The sequence below is a fragment of the Galeopterus variegatus genome, unplaced genomic scaffold, assembly GCF_000696425.1.
Source record: "Galeopterus variegatus unplaced genomic scaffold, G_variegatus-3.0.2 Scaffold4601, whole genome shotgun sequence".
Classification (NCBI taxonomy): Eukaryota; Metazoa; Chordata; class Mammalia; order Dermoptera; family Cynocephalidae; genus Galeopterus; species Galeopterus variegatus.
In genome coordinates this window covers 58905-80832 of record NW_007730712.1, presented here as the reverse complement: position 1 = coordinate 80832, position 21928 = coordinate 58905, and the positions used below count along the sequence as shown (strand labels likewise).

General features: G+C 38.0%; 1 protein-coding gene across 1 annotated transcript in view; it reads right to left on the bottom strand.

Moving 5' to 3' along the window:
• The window catches only part of ARMC3 (armadillo repeat containing 3), a 76568-nt gene that overhangs the window by 9208 nt on the left and 45432 nt on the right, over window positions 1-21928 (bottom strand). The window contains exon 11 of the mRNA XM_008587933.1: window positions 683-883. Within this exon, the coding sequence (XP_008586155.1) occupies window positions 683-883 (201 nt within the window). The remainder of the gene's footprint in view (window positions 1-682; window positions 884-21928) is intronic.

The window sequence follows — 21928 nt, the reverse complement described above, 5'->3', positions numbered from 1 at the left end:
ATGCTCACACCCCACTTTAAATATAAAATACTGGGCCGGCCTGTGGCTCACTCGGTAGAGTGCGGTGCTGATAACACCAAGGCCCCGGGTTCGGATCCCATATAGGGATGGCCGGTTTGCTCGCTGGCTGAGCGTGGTGCTGACAACACCAAGTCAAGGGTTAGGATCCCCTTACCGGTCATCTTTTGAAAAAAAAAAGAAAAAAATAAAATAAAATAAAATAAAATACAAAATATCAGACATATAACAGAAAAATAGCAGATGGTTATCTGTACTAGAAAATAATTTGTGAATTTACAAATAATTCACAGTAGAATCCCTTTTTAGGAGCACCCCATATACCTAAGGAATAATTTAATTTTCAAATTTTTGACTCATTCATAACTTTTTCAGGATCACAATGAAAGATGCTTTCAATGATTTAGCTGGAGAAAATGACAGACATTTTTCTTTAAGCAATTTCCAGCTCCTACCTCTGATTCTTGGTGAAACTATGACCTGATATAGACATTGAGAACTTTTTCAATTCACTGTGTTTCTCCTTCAGAGTCAGAGCTAGGGTGTTATAAAGTTCAATTTTATTATGGTGCATTTTTATCTGAGAATTGGCTGAAATATGCAAACCACTATAATAAAAATTTTTCAGAAGTTAAAAGTGTATATGTATATATAGACAACTTACTTTGCAAGAACCTCAATCTGTTCTCTAATACTGATTATGGGCAGTATTGATTTGGTTACTTCAGACACATAAACACAGAAATCAGGGTCAGAGGGACAGCACCATTCTTTGTCAGAGCTTCCTTCGCCAACCAATTTTGGTACAATCATAACCTCTTCCTCCTCTTTCACTTTTTCCTCTTCTTTTTTTCCTCTGCCTTTCCTTTGGGAGTAAACAAAAGAAATCAAAATCACATATTCTGCTAACTAAATGAACAAACACTAACTGTGCTGTGAGTTCATCTGAAGAGCATCACAGAAATAAGGTATTTTATACCTCAACAACCATACCATACATAATTTTGAAATTTTCATTTTCAATGACAATGATAGGGTTTTACAGAGTCTATATTATGCAGGAGAAACTAATTGTCAAGAGAACACTATATGATTGATATATCTTATGAACATTAGATATTGGATTTCTGCCCAATCGCCTAGCAAGAGGCCTGGCACATAATACATAATAAGTATATGTAATAAATATGTATTGAGTTGGGAATAATTAGATTGCCTCCTTAGAGAGTCTAAGCCAATCTTATATCATCTCTTGCTTCAGTTGAGACCTTCTGCAAGAAGAATCTGGATCACTGTTGTTAAGAAAAATTATACTAAACATGAAAATAAAGCAAAAACACAAAATAAAATGGCACACTACTTCCATGTCATACAGGAGCAAAGACTCATGCAAGGCTTATCGAGGGAAGGGTACTTAGTTCTGTACTTAGTTAAAATGGAATTTACTTAGGAAACAGTAAGAATACTGTTTACTATTAATCAAAAGTTCAAGACTTAGAGAATTACTAGGTAACATGTAGATTTTTGTCTAATAGAGATGTAAATAATTTCTATCAATGGAAAAGATACTCCTAAAGGTTACAGTTCGTTGTCCTGTAGGATGTTAGCCAGTTCAGTATGTAACTCAGCAATCTTTTTCTAATATTCTTTAGTTAAATTGGATATAAATATCTTGCACCTCAAACGTTTTTGAACCAGTATTAACATCTTTCTGATTTCCTTGTTAATTAAGGAGTTGAACAAAAATGATGACATGGATTCTCATTCCAGGTGACATGGAGTAAGCATACCTCCCCCTGTCTTTCCCACTGAACACAGTCATAAAACCTAAACAGGATGCATGCAACAGCTATTCGAGAACTCTGAAAAGTAAATAGTAGCAGGAAGATCATAGAAGAAGACCAAAATCTGAATTATTACTGAACTGATGGTGAGTTTATCCTTTTATTTGCTTCCACTATTCCCCATGGTGAACTATACCTAGCCTGATAGCTGGAAGTAAGCATCGGCCCAGACAGAGAACTCAAGGAGCCCTCTTAAGAAACAGGAAAGAGAGAGTGGAGGAAAGTCTCTGGGGTTTTTTGGTATTTTTTTTTTCTTATTCGTTATTCCCCATGGTGAACTATACCTAGCCTGATAGCTGGAAGTAAGCATCGGCCCAGACAGAGAGCTCAAGGAGCCCTCTTAAGAAACAGGAAAGAGAGAGTGGAGGAAAGTCTCTGGGGTTTTTTGGTATTTTTTTTTTCTTATTCGTTTCCATTCTTGTGCATTCCAGCCCCTAAGGAATGTGACAGGGGTGGCAGTGGTGGCAATGGTGACACCAGGACCCCATAAGAGCCTAAAACTGCTTTATACTCATTCAGTCCTCCTGCTGATTGGCTGTAGATATGGGCACAGTCATAGCAAGAGTGCAGCTGAGCAGGGTAAATAAAGTTTTCTAGCTGGAGGACCTCAAGGGAAGCCGCAAGGAACCAGAAAAGGCAAGAGAGACCATGGAAAGGAAGGAGCTCTGGAAAGCAAGCCCATAAAAATGTTTATGAATTCCTAGGCTTACCTTGAGCTGTACATGCATTGTTTGACCCTAAACAGCACATACATATACTCTGAGAACTAAACTGTGGAACAGACTACCACTCAAATCCCAAACTGGACACCAATTGGCATACATGAAAGACTGATCCAAATAGCACCGCAAAGACTGAAAACTGGACTGACATTAGAATGACAACTCACAGAAGACTAGTTAGAATTTGAAGCTTGAGCCCAACTGAATCAATTGCCCGCTAAAACACACACACACACAAAGAATATTCTTAGAATGCTATTAAGACTCATAAGTAAGACTCACAGGATTTATAACATAATTTTACAATCTAAAATTACTAAGCATACAAAAAACCAGGAAAATCTCAACTCATATGGAAAAAGACAATCAATAGACACCAATGCCTAGATAGCAAAGATATTTATCTCACAAAGACTTTAATAATGCTCCAAGAAGGTCAAAAACTTTCGAAATGAATGGAGAGTTAGAAGTCTTAGAAAGAAATAGAAAATAGAAAAATAGAATTTTGAAACTGAAAAATACAATAACCAAAAATTTAAAAATCCACACAACTCCCTGAATGGGTTTAATAGCAGAATGGAGATAACAGAGGAACAAAACAGTGAACTTGAAAATAGAAAAATAAAAATTATCCAATCTGAACAACATAGAGAATAAAAGATTGAAAAACAATTGATAGACTCTCAGGGATCTGTGGTACAATAAAATATGTCTAAGACTGCTGTCATCAAAGTCCCAGAAGAAGAGGAGAAAGGGTGCAGTACAGAAAAAAAAATGTTGAATAAATAAGGGCTGAGATGGCTTCTTCAATTTGGTTAAAGACATAAAGCTATGTAGTCAAGAATTTCAGCAAATGCAAATAAGGTAAAGCCAAATAAATCCATTCCCAGACATACCAAAATTGACAACTAAAGACAAAGCAGATGACATGATGGTCTATGTAGAAAATTCCAAGGAATGTACCAAACAACTCCTAGAACTAAAAAGTGAGTTTATCAAAGTCTCAGGATATAAGGTCAACATACAAAAATCACTTGTGGTTACTATAGCTTTGTAGTATAATTTGAAGTCAGGTAGTGTTATGCCTCTGGCTTTATTTATTTATTTATTTTTTCACTCAGGACTGCTTTGGCTATTTGAGGTCTTTTGTTGTTCCGTGTGTGTTTTAGTCCGTTTTGCGTTGCTATAACAGAAATACCTGAGACTGGGTAATTTATAAAGGAAAGAGGTTTATTTGGCTTATGATTCTGGGACAGCTGCTTCTGGCATGGGCCTCAGGCTGCCTGTACTCATGACAGAAAGTGGCAGCAGCCGGTGGGTACAACCAGATCACATGGCGAGAGGAAGCAAGAGAGAGGAAGCAAAAGAGAGAAAGAAGGTGCCAGGGTCTTTTTAAGCAACGAGCTCTTGTGGGAACTAATAGAGCAAGAACTCACTCATTAATCCCCCCTCCTCCAGGGAGAGCATTAATCCATTCATGAGGGATCTGCCCCCATGACTCAATCAGTTTCCAACACTGCCACATTGGAGATCAAATTTCCACATGAGTTTTGGAGGGGACGACACATCCAAACTCCATCAATGTGAAAGTTAGGATTGCTTTTTCCATTTCTGTGAAGAATGTCATTGGAATTTTGATTGGGATTGCATTGAATCTGTAGATCACTTTGGGTAGTATGGACATTTTCACAATGTTAATTCTTCCAATCCAAGAGCATGGAATACCTTACCATCTTCTTGTGTCCTCTTTAATTTCTCTCAACAGTGGTTTGTAGTTCTCATCATAGAGATCTTTCATATCCTTGGTTAACTTTATTCCTAAGTATTTTAATTTTTTGGTGACTATTGTAAATAGGCTAGATTTCTTGATTTCTTTTTCTGCTAGTTCATTGTTGGAGAATTAAAATGCTACTGATTTTTGTATGTTGATTTTGCATCCTGCAACTTTGCTGAAATTGTTCATCAACTCTAAGAGTTTTTTTGTAGTCTTTAGGCTTCTCCATATATAGGATCATGTCATAAAAACAGACACATGGACCAAAGGAAAATGATAGAGAACCCAGAAATCAGTCCATATTCCTAGAGCCAACTACTCTTCAACAAAGGCACCAAGAATATACACTAAGGAAAAGACCGCCTCTTTGATAAATGATGCTGGGAAAATTGGAAATCCATATATAGAAGAAGGAACCTAGACCCATACTTCTCACCATATATCACAATCAACTCAAAACAGATTAAAGAATTAAATATATGTCCTGAAACTATAAATCTCCTGAAAGAAAACATAGGGGAAACACATTAGGAAGTAGGACTGGGCAAAGACTTTATGAATATGACCCCAAAAGCACAGGCAACAAAAGGAAAAAATAAACAAATGGGATTATATCAAACTAAAAAGCTTCAGCACAGCAAAAGAAACAATTAACAGAGCAAAAAAACACAGAGTGGGAGAAAATATTTGCGCAATATGCACCTGACAAAGGATTAATATCCAGAATATACAAGGAACTCAAACAACTTAACAATAAAAAAACAAGTAACCCAATTAAAAAATGGGCAAAAGAACTGAATAGGCATTTCTCAAAGGAAGATACATGAATAGCCAACAGACACATGAAAAAATGCTCAACATCACTCAGCATCCAGGAAATGCAAATCAAAACCACACTGAGATATCATGTCACTCCAGTTAGACTGGTTATTATCAAAAAGACAGAATAACAAATGCTGGTGAGGATACAGAGAAAGGGGAATCCTCCTACACTGTTGGTGGGACTGTAAAACGGTGCAGCCATTATGAAAAATGGTATGGAGGTTCCTCAAACAACTACAGATAGAACTGCCATATGATCCAGCAATCCCACTTCTGGGTATATACCGAAAGGAATGGAAATCATCATGTCGAAGGGATACCTGTACTTCCATGTTTATTGCAGCTCTGTTTACAATAGCCAAGAGTTGGAACAACCTAAATGCCCATCATCAGACAAGTGGATAAGGAAAATGTGGTATATTTATACAACAGAATACTACTATGCCATAAAAAAGAATGACTTTTTTTTTTGGACTGGTAAGGGGATCGCAACCCTTGGCACGGTGTTGTCTACACCACGCTCAACCAGTGAGTGCACCAGCCACCCCCATATAGGATCCGAACCCGCGGCCTCGGCGCTACCAGTGCCGCACTCTCCCGAGTGAGCCACGGGGCTAGCCCGAAGGATGGCCTTTTCAAAAAATGGTGCTGGAGCAATTAGACATGAGGCATCATCATCTTAACTGTGGTGGTAGAAACCTACACATGTGATAAAATTGTACAGAACTAAATATACACACACAGACACACAAAGAAGTAGAAGTGGGAAACCTGAATGAAATAATTTCATTGTATCAATGTCAATATCCTACTTATGATATTGTACTATAGTTTTAAAATTTTTACAATTGGGGGACATGAGATCTCTCTATAGTATATCTTACAATAGCATGTGAATCTACAATTATCTCATAAAAATTTCAATTAAAAATTTATTGGCCATATTTGTGCAATCTATTTCCGGACTCTATTCTGTTCATTCTTATGTCTATCCCTTTACCAATGTCACACTGTCTTGGTTACTGTAGATTTGTAGCAAGTCTTAAAATCAGGTAGAGTGATCCTTTCAACTTTACTCTTCTTTTTCAAAATTCATTTGGCTATTATAGTTTATTTATCATTCCATAAAAGTTTTAGAATCAGCTTGTCTAAATCCTACTAGGATTTTGATCGAATCGTATCAAATCTTTAATTGGGGGGAAATTTACATTTTTACTATGTTGCATTTTCAAAAATTTGAACATGGTATGTCTCTTCACTTATTTGGAGAATCTTTGATTTCTTTCATAAGTGTTTATAGTTTTTAATATACAAGTCCTGTACATGTTTTGTTTCACTTTTATACTTTATTTCATATTTCATTTCTTAAAACTATTAAAAATATTTTAAAATTTTTTGGTTTTCAATAGTTCATTTCTAGTACATAGAAATATGATTGATTTTCGTGTGTGGACTTTATATCCTAATGTGTTGTTAAACGTACCTAAGAATTCTAAGAATATATTTTTTTTTAAGTGGATTTCTTAAGGATTGTCTATTTTGACAATCATGTTGTCTGCTTATAGGGACAATTCCTCCCTGCCCCCACTGGCTTTCCAATCTGTTTAACTTTTATAAATTGCCTCATTGCAATGTCTAGGACTTCTAATATGATGTTGAGTAAGGGTGGTAAGAACAGATGATATCCTTGCCTTGCTCATATCTTTGCAGTCTTTCACCATTAAACATGCTGTAATCTATTTTGTATATGCCTTTTGTAAGGCTGAGGAAGTTCCCTTCTATTCCCTTTTTTTAAATGGTTTTATTTTTTTAATCATAAATAGATGTTGAATTTTGTCAAATGCTTTTCTTGATCAATTAGTATGATCATGTGGGTTTTTTTCCTTTATGGTGGGTTCCACTGATGGATTTTCAAATATGAACCAGCCTTGCATTCCTAGGAGGAAGCCCTCTTGCTTGGATAAAATATTCTTTTTATATATTGCTAAATTTGATCTGCTTTTTTTTAATAAAGGATTTTTGCATCTATGTTTATGATGGCTGTTGATCTATAATTTTCTTGTAATGTTCTTGTCTGGTATTAGCATTAGAGTAATGCTGGTCTCATAACATGAGTTGGGATGTATCCTCTTTTTCTCTTTTATGAAAAAGAGTGTAAAATTGGTGTTAATTCTTTAAATGTTTGGTAAAATTCACCAATGAAAATTTCTGGGTCAGGAGATTTCTTTTTAGGAAAGTTTGAAAAAGAGTGTAAAATTGGTGTTAATTCTTTAAATGTTTGGTAAAATTCACCAATGAAAATATCTGGGTCAGGAGATTTCTTTTTAGGAAAGTTTTTTTTTTTTTTTAAATGAATTCAATTTATTTAATAATTACAGGACTATCCAGGTTACCTATTTCATCTTTGGTGAGTTTGGGTAGTTTGTAGTTTTTTGATGAAATTGTCTATTGCATCTAAGGTGCTGAACTAAGGTGCTTGTAGCATTCCTTTTTATCCTTTAATGTGTGCGGGGTTTGTAGTGATAATACCTTCTTTTGATCCTGATATTGGTAATTTGTCTTCTCTGTTTTATTAGTTGTCAGCCTTTCTAGAGGTTTATTGGCATTATTAACCTTCTTAAATAATCAGCTTTTTAGTTCACTGATTTCCTTTGTTTTCAATTTCATTATTGACTTCTGATGTTTATTATTTCCTTCCTTCTGTTTGTGTTGGGTTTATTTTGCTCTTCTTTTTCTGTTTCTCAAGGTACAGGCTTGGATTATTGATCTGAGACCTTTTTGTTTCCAATGTAAGCATTTAGTGCAATAGAGATCCCTCTCAACACTGCTTTAGCTATGCCCCACAATTCTTGATATGTTGAATTTTCATTTTCATTCAGTTCTATGTATCTTTTAATATTCTTTGAGATGTCCTCTTTGTCCCATGGATTATTTAAAAGTGTGTCATTCAGTTTTCATATATTTAGAGATTTTCTTGTTGTATTTTTGTTATTAATTTCTAGCTTGATTCTGTTATGGTCAGAGAACATACTCCACGTAATTTCAATGATTTAAAATTTGTTGAGGTTTGTTACATGGCCCAGGATATTTGTGAATTTCCACATGCACTTTTAAAAAAGAATGTATTTGCTGTTGTTGTTGGAGTGTTCTAAATATGTCAGTTATATTCTGCTGGTTGACTATGTTGCTCAAGTCTTCTATATCCTTGCTGAGTTTCTGCCTAGAAATTCTGCCAGTTGCTGAGAGTTATGTTGAAGTCCCCACTCATAACTGTGGATTCGTCTATTTCTCCTTTCAGCTCTATCAGGTTTTTTTGCCTCATTTATTTTGAGGCTCTGTTATTTGGTGCATACACATTAGATCGTATGTCTTCCACATCTTTATTATTATGTAATATCCCTCTTTGTCTCTAGTAAGTTTCTTTGCACTGTAGTCTATTTTGTAATGTATTTTTAAAGCCACTCCTGCTTTTTTAAAAAATGTATTTTTAAAGCCACTCCTGCTTTTAATGTTTACATGGTATCTTGTCCATTCTTTTACTTTCAACCTACCTTTGTCAATGAATTTGAAGTGAGTTTCTTAATTTAAAGAGCATATAATTGGATAATAACTTGTTATTCACTCTGCCAATCTCTGTCTTTTGATTGGTTCTTATTCCTCTGCTCTTCTTTTCTTGCCTTCTTGTGGGTTACTTGAACATTCTTCTAGGGTTTCATCTTGATTTATTTATACTGTTTTTGAGTGTAGCTCTTTACATAGGTTTTATAGTGGTTACAGTAGGTATTATAATATACATGTATGGCTTACCACAGTGTGCTGGTATCCACATTCTACCACTTTAATGAAGTGTGGAAATCTTACCTCCATTCAGGTTCCTTTACTTTCTCCACTTTTAAATATCATTGTCTTTAGTAACAGATGTCATCTTGAGTATCAGATGTCATTAAAATTTTTCTATCATAAAATATGATTTACAAAACTCATAAGGAAAATAAATGAATAGTCTATTGTATGCACCTATATTTTTTCCTTTTTTGTTGTTCCTTTTTTCTTCCTAATCTTTCCAGATTCTTTCATCATTTCCTTTCTGTTTGAAGAACATCCTTTAGCCAATCTGTTAGTGTAGGTCTGCTAACTATAAAAGTCTATTGTATGCACCTATATTTTTTCCTTTTTTGTTGTTCCTTTTTTCTTCCTAATCTTTTCAGATTCTTTCATCATTTCCTTTCTGTTTGAAGAACATCCTTTAGCCAATCTGTTAGTGTAGGTCTGCTAACTATAAGTTCTTTTACTTTTCCTTCACCTGAGAATGTCTTTATCTCCTCCCTTCATTACCGAAGGATACTTTCACCAGATATTCATGGTTGACAGTTCTTTTCTTTCAGCACTTGAAAAATGTGTCACTTCCATCTGGCTTCCATGGTTTCAGATGAGAAATCCACTGTCATTTGAATTGGGGTTCCCCCATAGGAAATGCATAGTTTCTCTCTGGCTGCTTTCAGTAGTTTTTTGTCTTTAGATTTCAGAATTGTAATTATGACGTGTCTTGCCATTGATTTTTTGGGTTTATCCTATTTGTTGTTTTTTCCTCTTCTTGAATAAAAAGGTTTATATCTTGTGCCAGATTTGGGGAGTTTTCCGCCATTATTTATTCAAACACTCTTTCAGTCTCCTTTTCCCTTCTCCTATAACTGCAATTATACGAATACTGGATCTTTTGTTATTGTCCCATAGGTCCCTGAAGCTTTATTCATTTTTTTCAGTTACTTTTCCCTCCATTAATAGACTGGACGAATTCTACTCCTCCTTCCTCAGGTTCATTGATTTTACCATCTATCATCTCTGCCCCACTATTGAGTCCATACAGTGAGTTTTTTATTTCAGTCAATTATTTTTTGGTTCTATAATTTCTATTTGGCTCTTTTTTATAACTTTTTTGGCTGAGATTTTCTATTTTTTTCAGTTATTTCAAGAAAATTTGTATTTGATTATCAAAGCTCTTTTATGATGGTTATTTTAAAATCCTTGTCACATAATTTCAATATCTGATTTATCTCAATGTTGGCAGCAGCTGATTGCCTTTTCTCATTCATGTTGTGATTTTCTTGGTTCTCAGTATGATGGGTATTTTTTTTAAATCATATTGTGGACATTTTTATTATGTTAGCAAACTCTGGGTCTATTTATTTTAGCAAGCAGTCTCCTGGTTTATGTTCAGCATGTAGGCCCTGGCCTACTTTTGTGGGCTGTGATTCCAACAACAGATTAAATTTCAGAGGCTTCAGTGTGTATATAAGTTTTTTTGTGGGGGAGGGAGGTGTCTGCTTGGTTTAACTGGTGCTGCTGGGACTCCATTAGTTCCTGGTGTTGTCTGAAGGGACAGAGGGGATTTCCTGTTCAGGATCTCTTTTTGCAAGGGATGGGTGTCTCAAGCCTTCAGGGACCAAGAGGCTTCTCTAGACAGGGCTTGTGGCTGGCTGCTGCCAGCCTGTGTAAGATGGATAGCACTTTTGGGCAGGACACCTGTGGCAGGATTCCTCCCTACTATTATCCCCCAACTCTATGTCTCTTGATGGGGGAAGGTAGTCTCTGGTCCATGGAGACAAAGGAGCTTTGTGCCAGGCTGCATATTGTGCTTAGGTCCCTCTTGCTGGTTCCACCCACCTGCCCAATAACTGTCTCCCACTGGGAAAGAGCAGTGTCAGGCCCATTGGGACAAAGCAGCTTCTTGGATGGGGCCCCTTCCTGGGCTAGGCAGGGTACCTTTTTCTGGTGCCTCCTGGCTGCCTCAGTATCTCTGAGTGGGAAAAGCGAGTCTCAGGCCCGCAGGGACACTTGCTGTGGCAGGTCCTTCTTGCTACTGCTGCCAAGCTGCTTGATATCTCTTGGCAGAGGTAGGGTGAGAGTGGGAAAGAGGAATCTCTGGCAGGCGGAACAGTTTGCTGACCCAAGCCACTTAGTGTTAGTGGAGCTTTCATCAATACACTTGCCAGTGGCACTGGGCTTGCCTGGTACTGTCAGAGGGGCTACTAGTTGCTCTCTGTTGTCTTCTGTTGGCGAGGAGACATAAGATATCTTGCTGCTGTGTTGTTCCCCCAGTCCTAGGGTCCCCAATTCACTTTCTTACCACTTTTGGCGTTCTCCTTTGGATGCCTCTTGCATTTATTTCCAGGATTAATTGCTGTATTTAGCAGGGAGGAGCTGAGAAAAACTAGTCTATGCATCTTGACCTGCAGGGAGTCACCAAGTGATTTTTGACAAAGATGCAAAGACAATTCAAGGGAGAAAAGGTTGCTTTTCAGCAAATGTTACTGGAACAATTGGACATCCATATGCAAACTGAACTTCAACCTTACACCCTATGCAAAAATTAATTCAAAATATATAAAATAAATCTAAATATAAAACCTAAAATTATCCAATTTTTAGAAGAAAACAAAGGAAATCTTCTTGATCTGAGGTTAGGTGAAAAGTTTTTAGACATGAAACAAAAAATACAATCTATAGGAGAAAAATTTGGTAAATAGGATTTCATCAAAATTAAAAACTTGCTGTGAGAAAGATACCACTAAGAGAATAAAAAGACAAGGGAGAAAATATGTGCAAATCACTTATCCAACAAAGGACTCATATTCAAGATTTATAAAGAACTAACAAGACTAAGCAGTAAGAAAACAAACAGCCCACTTTTAAAATGTGGGCAAAACCAAAAAATGATTGCAACGTGTGAGGCTGAATATACTAATTATCCTGATTTGAGCCATCACATATTGCACACAGGTATTGATATTCAACACTTTACCCCACAGATACGTACAATTACATTTCAATAAAATAAATAAATAACAGGCAAAGACTTGAACAGACACTTTATGAAATAAGCACATGAAAAATGTTCAACATTATCAGCTACTAGAAAATTAAAATTAAAATCATGATGAAATACCACTATTTACATATTAGAATGGGAAAAAAAACCAACTGGACAACACCAAGTGCAAGCAAGAATGTGGAGCTCCTGGAATTATCATACATTGCTAATGAAAATACAAAATGCTATCGCTACCCTGGAAAAGTTTGGTAGTGTCTTATAAAGTTAAACATACAGTTATTATATGATCTAGAAATCCTACTCCCAGGTATTTACCCTAGAGATATTAAAACTTAATTCATGAAAGTTTATAGCAGCTCTATACATAATCATCAAAAACTACAAACAACTCAAATGTCCTTCAACAGATGAATGGATGTGCTGTGGTACATCCATGCAATGAAATACTACTCAGGAATAGAAACGAATAAACTATTGATACACAAGACAATTTGGAAGAACCTCAGAGGCACTATGCTAAGTGACAAAAGCCAGTCTCAAAGGTTACATCCTGTTTGATCCTATTCACATAGCATTCTCAAACACTACAGTAACAGAGAAGAGATCAGAAAATACCAGGGGTTAGGGTTTCTGGGGTGATGGAACTGTTTTGTATCCTGATTGTGAGGATGTCTACAAAAACCTCCACTTCTGTTAAAATTCATAGAATTGTACACAAAAGCCAATTTTACAGTACGTTAATTAAAAAAAATAAAATGAAACAAACTTTGCCATGTATTTATTTTATATATGCATGAGAGTTATGACTTTGCTTTTGCACACATTATATTTTAGCACTATAGATGCAACAGGTGGCTCTTTAGTCACTTCCTGTGGCTAACCCCATGCCCCTTGCTGATATGATATGATGAGATATAGTCCACTTCCTACTCTGCACCCCTCCCCCAAACAGCTTGCTGCAAACTTGAACATCTTCAGTATCACAGGTTGTAACCATTTTCATGTGTGAAAATACCTCTGGGCTAATATATAATGTCTTACTGTCATTTGCATCAGCAAGGCTTACTTTATCAGGCTTTTCCTAAAGGATCACCACTAGCTGAGAGCCAGCACTGGAAGAAGAGACAGTGAAGCCACACGAGCCTCTGGGAGGAAGTGGAGAGGATTTCCTCCCCCTTTGCTAGAGCGGCTTTGCAAGGAATTCACAGAAATGTAAAGGATCGGGAGAGTCATGGCTTTCTCACTTCACAGCTGGGCCAGGACTCAACCTGTCCCTTTTCACATTTTTTAGATTTAGCTTTTTTTTCCTTAATAATTAGCAAGGTACAAGTCTAATAAATAATACTCTTAAAGATGCCTTTTTCTTTTTGAACTAGGCAGGTTGTTGGCTTATCTACAGTCACACAGAGGCAGATCAAGAGGCAGCCACCCATGGCCCAAATAATCCTGGGCAGCAGGTCTAAGAATGAATGAAATGAGACCGTAAGTTCCCAGGAGTGCAGGCAGTTGATGGACTCCACTGGGCGGCTGGGAGGCTGCTCTGCAGCCCTAGGGGCAACTGCAGGCCTGTTCCCCTGCCCAAAGCCTAGTTACCCAGCTCTTTAGCATGATGGCAGAAGTCTCCAGAACAGGCCTGGGGTGCGACCAAGTGGTGGAGTTTCAAGGGGGACAATTCTGCTTCTAGTTCCTGACTCACAGGCAATACTACTTCTAGTTCAGCCAGCACGTTCTGATTGATCTTAGATCTACATTTCAATTTTTCCAACAGAATTTTGTCACTAGTTATGTAAATAAACACTTCAGTTTATGATTAAAAAGAATTGTCGCTTTACCTAAATATCTACCAGATTCCTCTTCCTTCATATATGATGATTTCTGTGACATTTGTCTACTTTTTGAGGGCAGATTTTCTTACACACCTTGTTTATTATAACAGGGGCTGACAGTATTAGATTAAACAGCAGCTTTTATTGTAGCTCTTACTTTGTTACCTTATTGAGAACAAGGAGCTTAAAACAACAAATTTGTCACAGGGCCAAGACAGCTAAGAAAATGGAGCTAGGCCAGGGCAGGCAGGTGAATAACCTAAGTTATGCACTGAGAAGTATTGAGCATCTTCTAGCATCTTCTGTACTGGCAGCAAATTAGGTGTTCAGTTTTGGATTTTTTTTGGTGGTCGGCTGGTATGGGGATCCGAACTCCTGACCCTGGTGTTACAACACCATGCTCTAACCAACTGAGCTAACTGGCCAGCCCAGCAGTAAATTAGGAGCAGAAATTATTTATCTTAAAGTATTACCTGAAGCACAGGGCAGGAGGGAGAAATCTATTGAAGTCCATATAAATTTTCTTTTTATTTTAAGAGAAAAAAAATTCTGTCAACTGCTATTTGAGAATTAAAAAGTTCTGTTAATGGTAACAAGTACTAAAAATTTTACATTTTCTAATTAACTATTATATTCACTACAGCTAAGTAAAAGACAGTCTAATCATGTATTATTAAATGCACCAACCATATATTATGATAAAATCTCTGAGCAAAAATTAATATTCCCCAGATATATCATCTTAGTCCCTTCCCTTTTTTGCAAAACAAATAAATTGGACATCTTCACATACATAGTTAAGATTTTAGTAAATCAGAAACCAACACTAGAAAGGTCAAATAGAACTGCAGAAAGCATATATGTGTTCACCTGTTTTCTAAAATTGCAAGGTGGCTTTGTAAGAATGAAAATCTCAATTCCTCTGATTACTCAGAGCCCCCTACAAGACAGAAGCAGGAGTATTTCTCACTGAGTGTGCTGCCTGAAGTAAGAGGAAAGAATCATCTGGCATGCAGGAGATAATATCTAGTATACCTTCAGGGGAGGGCAATCTTACTGAGTGATTAAAAAGAGAAAATGTACTGGAACTCCTGAACTGTAGTTTCCTGCTGCTATATATAGAAGCATTTCTTTTGGATTTCTTTCCCACAAAGACTGCCAAGTTGCATTAATAAGGGCTTCAATACTTAAATGAATTTTATTTCTAAATTAATATGGAAAGAAACTCTTGGAAACTACAAAATTAACTCCTGCAAAATTATTCCTCAGAAAGAACATCAGTTTATGATTAAAGACAACAGAACTTTTACCAATCCTACAGAGACTTTAGCAAAACTAACTCAGAAAATGGGTTTACTGTGGGATCCACAACTCTAAGGACACGTTTCTATATTCACAGGTGGATGAATAGGACAGCAGGTAAGTAGATAGAATATTTGGCTGGCTCCTAATTGCATACTGACATTTTCAAAGTTTGATCACTTGCTCCTTTTTGATACCATCAACTATTTAAATATATAAATTATAGGGCAAGGCTGGTGGGAGAAATACAAGACATGAACCCAGCCCAGATTCATGACTTCACGTTTCAATTTAAGCAGGAAGATTTTGGTATGTGGAAAATAATCACAATACCAGGCAGCATTCGATAAATTTCACGAGTGATAAAGATAAAAAAAACTCAAGGAGTTCGATGTTCAAAGAAATCTATTCCAGTTGGATGTCCTATTCCAAAAGGATGGGGAAAAGGTCTTGTTTGAAATGGAGACAGGACTTGTTCTGGGTAGATCGTGTGTGTGTGCACGTGTGTCTGTAGTTTGTGCGTGCAGTTTGTTTATCTGTTGATCCACTAGGAGGTAAGTTCTTTGAGGGCAGAGGTTTCTGTTCACTGCTATATCTCCAGCACTGAAACAATTCCAGGCACATAGCTGGTGCTCAATGAGTATTTGCTGAAATGAATGAATATATTCAAGAAAAAAAAGTGAGAAGGTATTTAATTGTGACTAAGGGACAATATCCATTTCTGAAAGACTTGTGTAGTTACTCAAAATTCGGGGGAAGAAACAAAAACAGCTAAGGTATGGGTAAATAGAGGGTATGTGGGGAGCAGGGGTTTTATTACATAAAAAACAAAAATGTTTTAAGAAATTGTTATCATAGGGATCAAGATGATCTGAGTAACAGAAATGTAGAAGCATATGTTGTAAATATCTAAAAGACTCCAGAGATAAGCAGATGGAAAGAAGGATATAAAATAGACAGAAAAACAATAAAACTTGAAATATGTGTAATAAACTCATGGGCAATCAACCTAATACTCATGAATACCGGTCTGAATACAAAAGTATGAGGGCTCGCCTGGTGGCGCACTGGAGAGTGTGCCGCTTGGGAGCGTGGCGGCGCTCCCGCTGAGGGTTCAGATCCCATGTGGAGACCGGTTCCCGCTCACTGGCTGAGCGGGCGCAACACCGAGGGTTGCGATCCCCTTACCCGTCAGTAAAAAAGACAAAAAGGAAAAAAAAAAGTATGGTATAGACAGAACTTATACTACATTTCACAAATAGTTTTAGCAAATGCTTATTATGAGAAGAGTGTTCTTTATAAGAAAAAGCTTTAGAAAGAATATTAGACATGTTGATTTCAGTGAAGCCTAAGGAAGGATCAAGAAGGTAAGCAGACAAACAGGAAGCAAATTCATCGCCTCTCCTAGGAGTGTTTGACATGAAGGGGAGTTTAAGTCAAACATTCAAAAACAATAATCTGGTGGCTGGTCACCCAACGAGAGTCTCTTGCTTAAGAAGTCAGGGATTTTCCTTTACATGGTGTATGGTAATGATATTCATCAGATTCAAGAGATATATAAGAAATAGAGTGGATACGCCTAACAGATTCTCTCGGTATTGGGAATAAGGCAGAAGGATGTTAAGATGATTCCCAGACTTGGGCAATTATCTGGGAATATAGTTAACATTAATCAGCACAGGGAACAGAGGGTGAGGAGGTTTGGGAGTTGGGAACATATCGAACTTGAGGGGCCTTCAGGGTGGCAGGGCAGAGAACTCCAATAAGCAACTGATGCACAGTTCTGGACTCAGGAGGGGGGCGTCCAAGCTGGTATACAAATTTGAGTGGTAGCTAAAACTATGGAGAGTGGAAAAAAGGAGTAGATGAGGAATCCTGGAGAATATCAATATTGAAGGTATTACAAAGGATGAGAAGATAGCAAAAAAGGCCAGAAAAGGAGGGATTTATCCATAGAGCAAAGTGACACGGATCAAATAAGATAAAGATGGGAGTGCTTCAAAATATTGTAGAAAAATATCAATGTTGAATATCACAATAAGACAAACCAGGGCTGTCTGATGATCAGCTTTTTGATATTCACAAGTATACAAAATAACTTCCAACCCCAAAGGATTGCCCAAAAGATTTAGGATTAAGAACCAGACTGAGCTGTAAGAAAAACAAGATTTTTTAAAAAGCTAAGAATAGCAGAAGAACCAAAGATTAAAACTGATGTGCTGAATGGTCCGTGTGAGTACAAAGGGAAAGGCGAGCTTTGACTGAGGGATGATATGTACAGTCGGTCTGTATGGTCATTCAGTCCAGTAGCCTGTCCTTTTCTTATCAAGGGGGCAGAAGGCCAAGTCTTCCCCAGGGCCACAGCTGAGTAGATTAATGAGAGACACCTACCTCACAGCCAGCCAATGTTTTGGCTGGTCTGTGAAAATAAATCATCTCTCATGAATATGCACTAAGAGCCACAGAGATTGTACTTGATTGTTGTTGGGCTTTTGAATGGAAAGGTGGTTTTGGAATTGGGGTCAGATCTGGTCCCATAGCAAACCAAAGTCAGACATAAGCTCCAGTTATGGGTGAGACAGTAACAAAAAAAAAACAAGGAAGATAACAAAGCAATTGTGAACAAGATATCACGCATGAGGAGAGAGAAAAAGAGAGAGGGACAGAGACAGACCCAACAGTTACCACCTTTACTCCCACTCCTATCACCTTGAGGACTGGTGGCACTCCTGCATTGGATTCTGGGGGATTCCTTTTCATCCTTGCAAGTTTGAGTGGGTTTTGGCTCCTTGCAACTGTTTAGTACAACAATAATAACAATGACAGCTAACATTTGTTGACTGTTTACTATGTGCTAGGCACTGCTCTAAGCATTTTACATTTGCAGGTTGAATATCCCTTATCCAAAATGCTTGGAACCAGAAGTGTTTCGGATTTCACATTTTTTTGGATTTTGGAATATTTGCACAACATAATTCAATATCTTAGGGATAGGACCCAAGTCTAAACACAAAATTTATTTATGTTTTATATACACCTTATACACATAGGGTGAAGGTAATTTTAAACGATGTTTTAAATAATTTTGTGCATAAAACAAAGTTTGTGAGAGGGCTGACCCATTGCTTACTCGGGAGAGTGCGGTGCTGAAAACAAAGTTTGTGTACACTGAACCATCAGAAAGCAAAGGTGTCACTATCTCAGCCACCCATGTGGACAATCTATGGTTGTTTGGTGTCAGTATTATTCCTGACTCTGAATTTATATGCTACCCATAAGCACTCATTTTCTTACACTTATTCACGTATAAGTACTTAACAGTAAAAAAATGACATACAGTGAAAAAATCATGTGTTCAGGATATCTAAGCAAGCAGCACAGTAGCATCCCTCTATCAGCTGTTAAACAAGAGCAATGACAAGCAGCAGTGGGCTTTCAGTCTCCACCTATGACGCTGTGTTTGATGAAAAGGTTACTGTTCACTCTATTTTATTTTTTTAGGTGAGAAGAAATGTTAGAAGCAGTTGAGGGACCTGAAGTTGGTCCTCTAGGGATGAAGAAGAATTCTGCTGGATGGCTTTTTAAAACATTTCCTCCAGAGTCATCTGCCTCATTAACAATGGTTTTTGTCTTAGAAGTCCCCCTTGGACTTTATAGACTGACATGATTTCTTATTCTGTTATAAATGCACGCTGTTCTAGTACTTCAATAAGCCCATCATACGTTTTCACTATGTTGTCCACAGGCAATCCTGCATTGTTATTAGTGTCATCTTCATTGCCACTATTATCCCAATTACCTGATTCAGAACCATTTTGGCTAATTCACCATCAGTCAATGAATGAACAATGGAGCCTCATTTTCAATGTTAAAAACTTCTTCAATATCCACTTCTTCCAGCTTACAGACTGTAGTGGATTGAATTATGTTCCCCCAAAACTCACTGAAGCTTGAATTGTGTCCCCCAAGTTTTATGCATTAGAAAGTTGGCCCCCAATGTGACTGTTAAGAGGGTGGGAAATACTATTATGGTAATTGAAAGGTGGAGCCTTGAAGAGGTGATTGGACTGTAGGACTGTGCAGTAGAGAATGGATTAAAAATGGTGGTCAGGGGCGTGGTTCTGAGGGCTTTAAAGGGAGAGGAGAGTCTGTCTTGCTCTCTTGTTCTTTGCTCTCTCTCTGCTTCCACCATCTAGCAATGTGAGACTTCTGGGTCACTGTTGCCACCACCAGGTGGACTTTGGACTTCCCAGCCTCAGAAACTGTAAGCAATAAATTTTGTTTTGTTGGGGGCCAGCCCAGTGGCGCACTGCTACAGTGCGCCGCTTGGGAGCGCGGCGGCACTCCCACCGAGGGTTCGGATCCCACATACAGACCGGTTCCTGCTCACTGGCTGAGCGAGGTGCGGGTGCAACACTGAGGGTTGCGATCCCGTTGCCGGTCCCGGTCCAGTACGGGCGCGACACTGAGGGTTGCGATCCGTTGCCAGACACGAAAAAAGAGACAAAAAGGAAAAAATAAATAAATAAATTTTGTTTTGTTTATAAATCACCCAGTTTCAGGTATTTTGTTATAAGCAACAAAAAATGAACTAAAACACAGACAGACTCTGAAGGTATATTTTTGCATATGTTAGGAGGTCAGACATCTTTTTTTTTTCTCATTTGACATATGAAATGCTTCAAAGTCATCACCTTATCAGCATCACTGAACCTGGTTGCCAACCAGAGGTTGTGCCAGGCATGCACAACTGTCTCTAGTCACTGTGTTCCAAGTGTTGGCAACAGCATATACGACATCCTTCAAGCTAAACTCCTTTTGAAAACCTTCCACACCCATGCCTTTGTTTACTGCTACTGGCATGCTGTTCAAGAAAGTGTTTTTATATTACTCTTTATTGATCTAAGGATATCTTGGTCACACAGCTGGGTTAAGGAAGTCACATTTGGGGGGAAGTACATGGCATAAACATTATTTTTGATGAGAATTTCAGCTGGAGGATGAGCAGAACATTTGTCATGGAATAACAAAATCTTGCAGTTAATGCTATGTCTTTTCTTAAATTTCTGCAACCAGCCTGTTGCACATTCACAGTTCTCTTCAATTTTCAGTTCATCGTGATAGATCATTGCTTGTTTTATGACCAGCAGATCATTAAGTGGCGTGTGTTCACTGGGATGCTGATGGATCCACTCTTTCAATACACAATTGAGATCTTCATTTTTAGCTCTGTGCAGTGTTTTTCTATTTTTCACTAACTGGTGTTCATCACTTTCAGCACAGAACTTCAACAGTTTGCATTTCTGTTGTTTCAGATCATTTGCAATGGTCATTCTAACACCACACTCTTCTGTAAGATGTTTCAAAATTACACCATTGTCCATTTCTCCAACAGCTTGACTTTCTGTGCTTTGGATAAATATAAATGCTTCCTCTTTTTCTTATCACTCCTATCTATAGGGGTATCTTCAGGCCTTTTTGACATTTTCAACATTATCTTTACAACACAGAGCAGAGAAGAAGCAAAAAACACAATGAGTAATGCATGTAGGTTGTGGCCCCATGTGGGGCATTGTGGGGAACCATCAGTAGGTGTACCAGGCCCCCCCACACATGATGTTTTATTACCCTCTGTGGGCATTCTTGCCTGGGGGAATCTGGCTATGCATGCAAAAGATATATCACAGCAGAAACGGGCTGAGAGGTTCTTTTTTCTCTTGGGGAAGCTGAATAAACTGTGCGTTGTGCACCTGCGTTTTGACTATGACCTGTTATGGAAGGTCAGGTGTAGAATTTTCTACTTGTAGAAAATTCAAAATTTTTGTATTTTGGAGCATTTCAGACATTGAATTTCAGATTAGGGATTCTCAATCTGTGGTAACTTCAGCATTTGATACGGTAATAGATCTGATAAAAATGACCTCGGAAAAGAAGGACAGCATACAATGATGGGGAAATCCCAGAAGAGGCTTAAAGAGGCCCAAGATACAAAGAGTGGAGTGACTATGCTAGTGACCATGCAGGTACGAAGCGGTGGGTTTATTAAAAACTGCCAGGAAGGAAGAACCAGCAAAACTTGAATACTGGCCATAGGGAGAAAACAACAACAACAACAACAACAAAAACCCTGTGCTAACTTATTTAATCCCCACAACAATACTGTGAGGGAGGTACTATTTTTATTTCCATTTTACTGATGAGGAAACTCAGGCAAAGAGAAGGTGACCTACTTACTCAGGACACACGGTTTAAAAGTGTGAAACCTGTCAAAAATAACCTTTCACTGAGAAAGTTCAGATTTCTCTTCTCTTGAATAAGCATGAATGTCTAAGCACTGTGCTAAATTCTGGGGATGAAAAAAATTATTCAAACAAGAACATCTTCCTTTCCTTGAGGAGCTTTCAGTCCAGTAGGGGAGAAGCTCAGAGAAACCAAAGGACAGGGAAGGGTGAAAGCTAGCAGGACCGGAACAATAGGAGCAGATTAGAAGCAGTGATCACAATGAGGAACAGAGAGTCCGACAACAGAAAATAAAGTCAGAGACATCAAATAATGAGATCTGAGGAGGAGAGCAAACCACTACCTGCACCTTAGGAGACCTTAGGGCACAGTCGCTTTAGAAAGTAGATGTTTGGGGCCGGCCCGGTGGCGCACTGCTACAGTGCGCCGCTTGGGGATGCGGCAGCGCGCCCACCGAGGGTTCGGATCCCACATACAGACCGGTTCCCGCGCACGGGCTGACGAGGGTCGGGGTGGAAGACCGTGGGTTGCTTCGCCGGTGGCGTTGC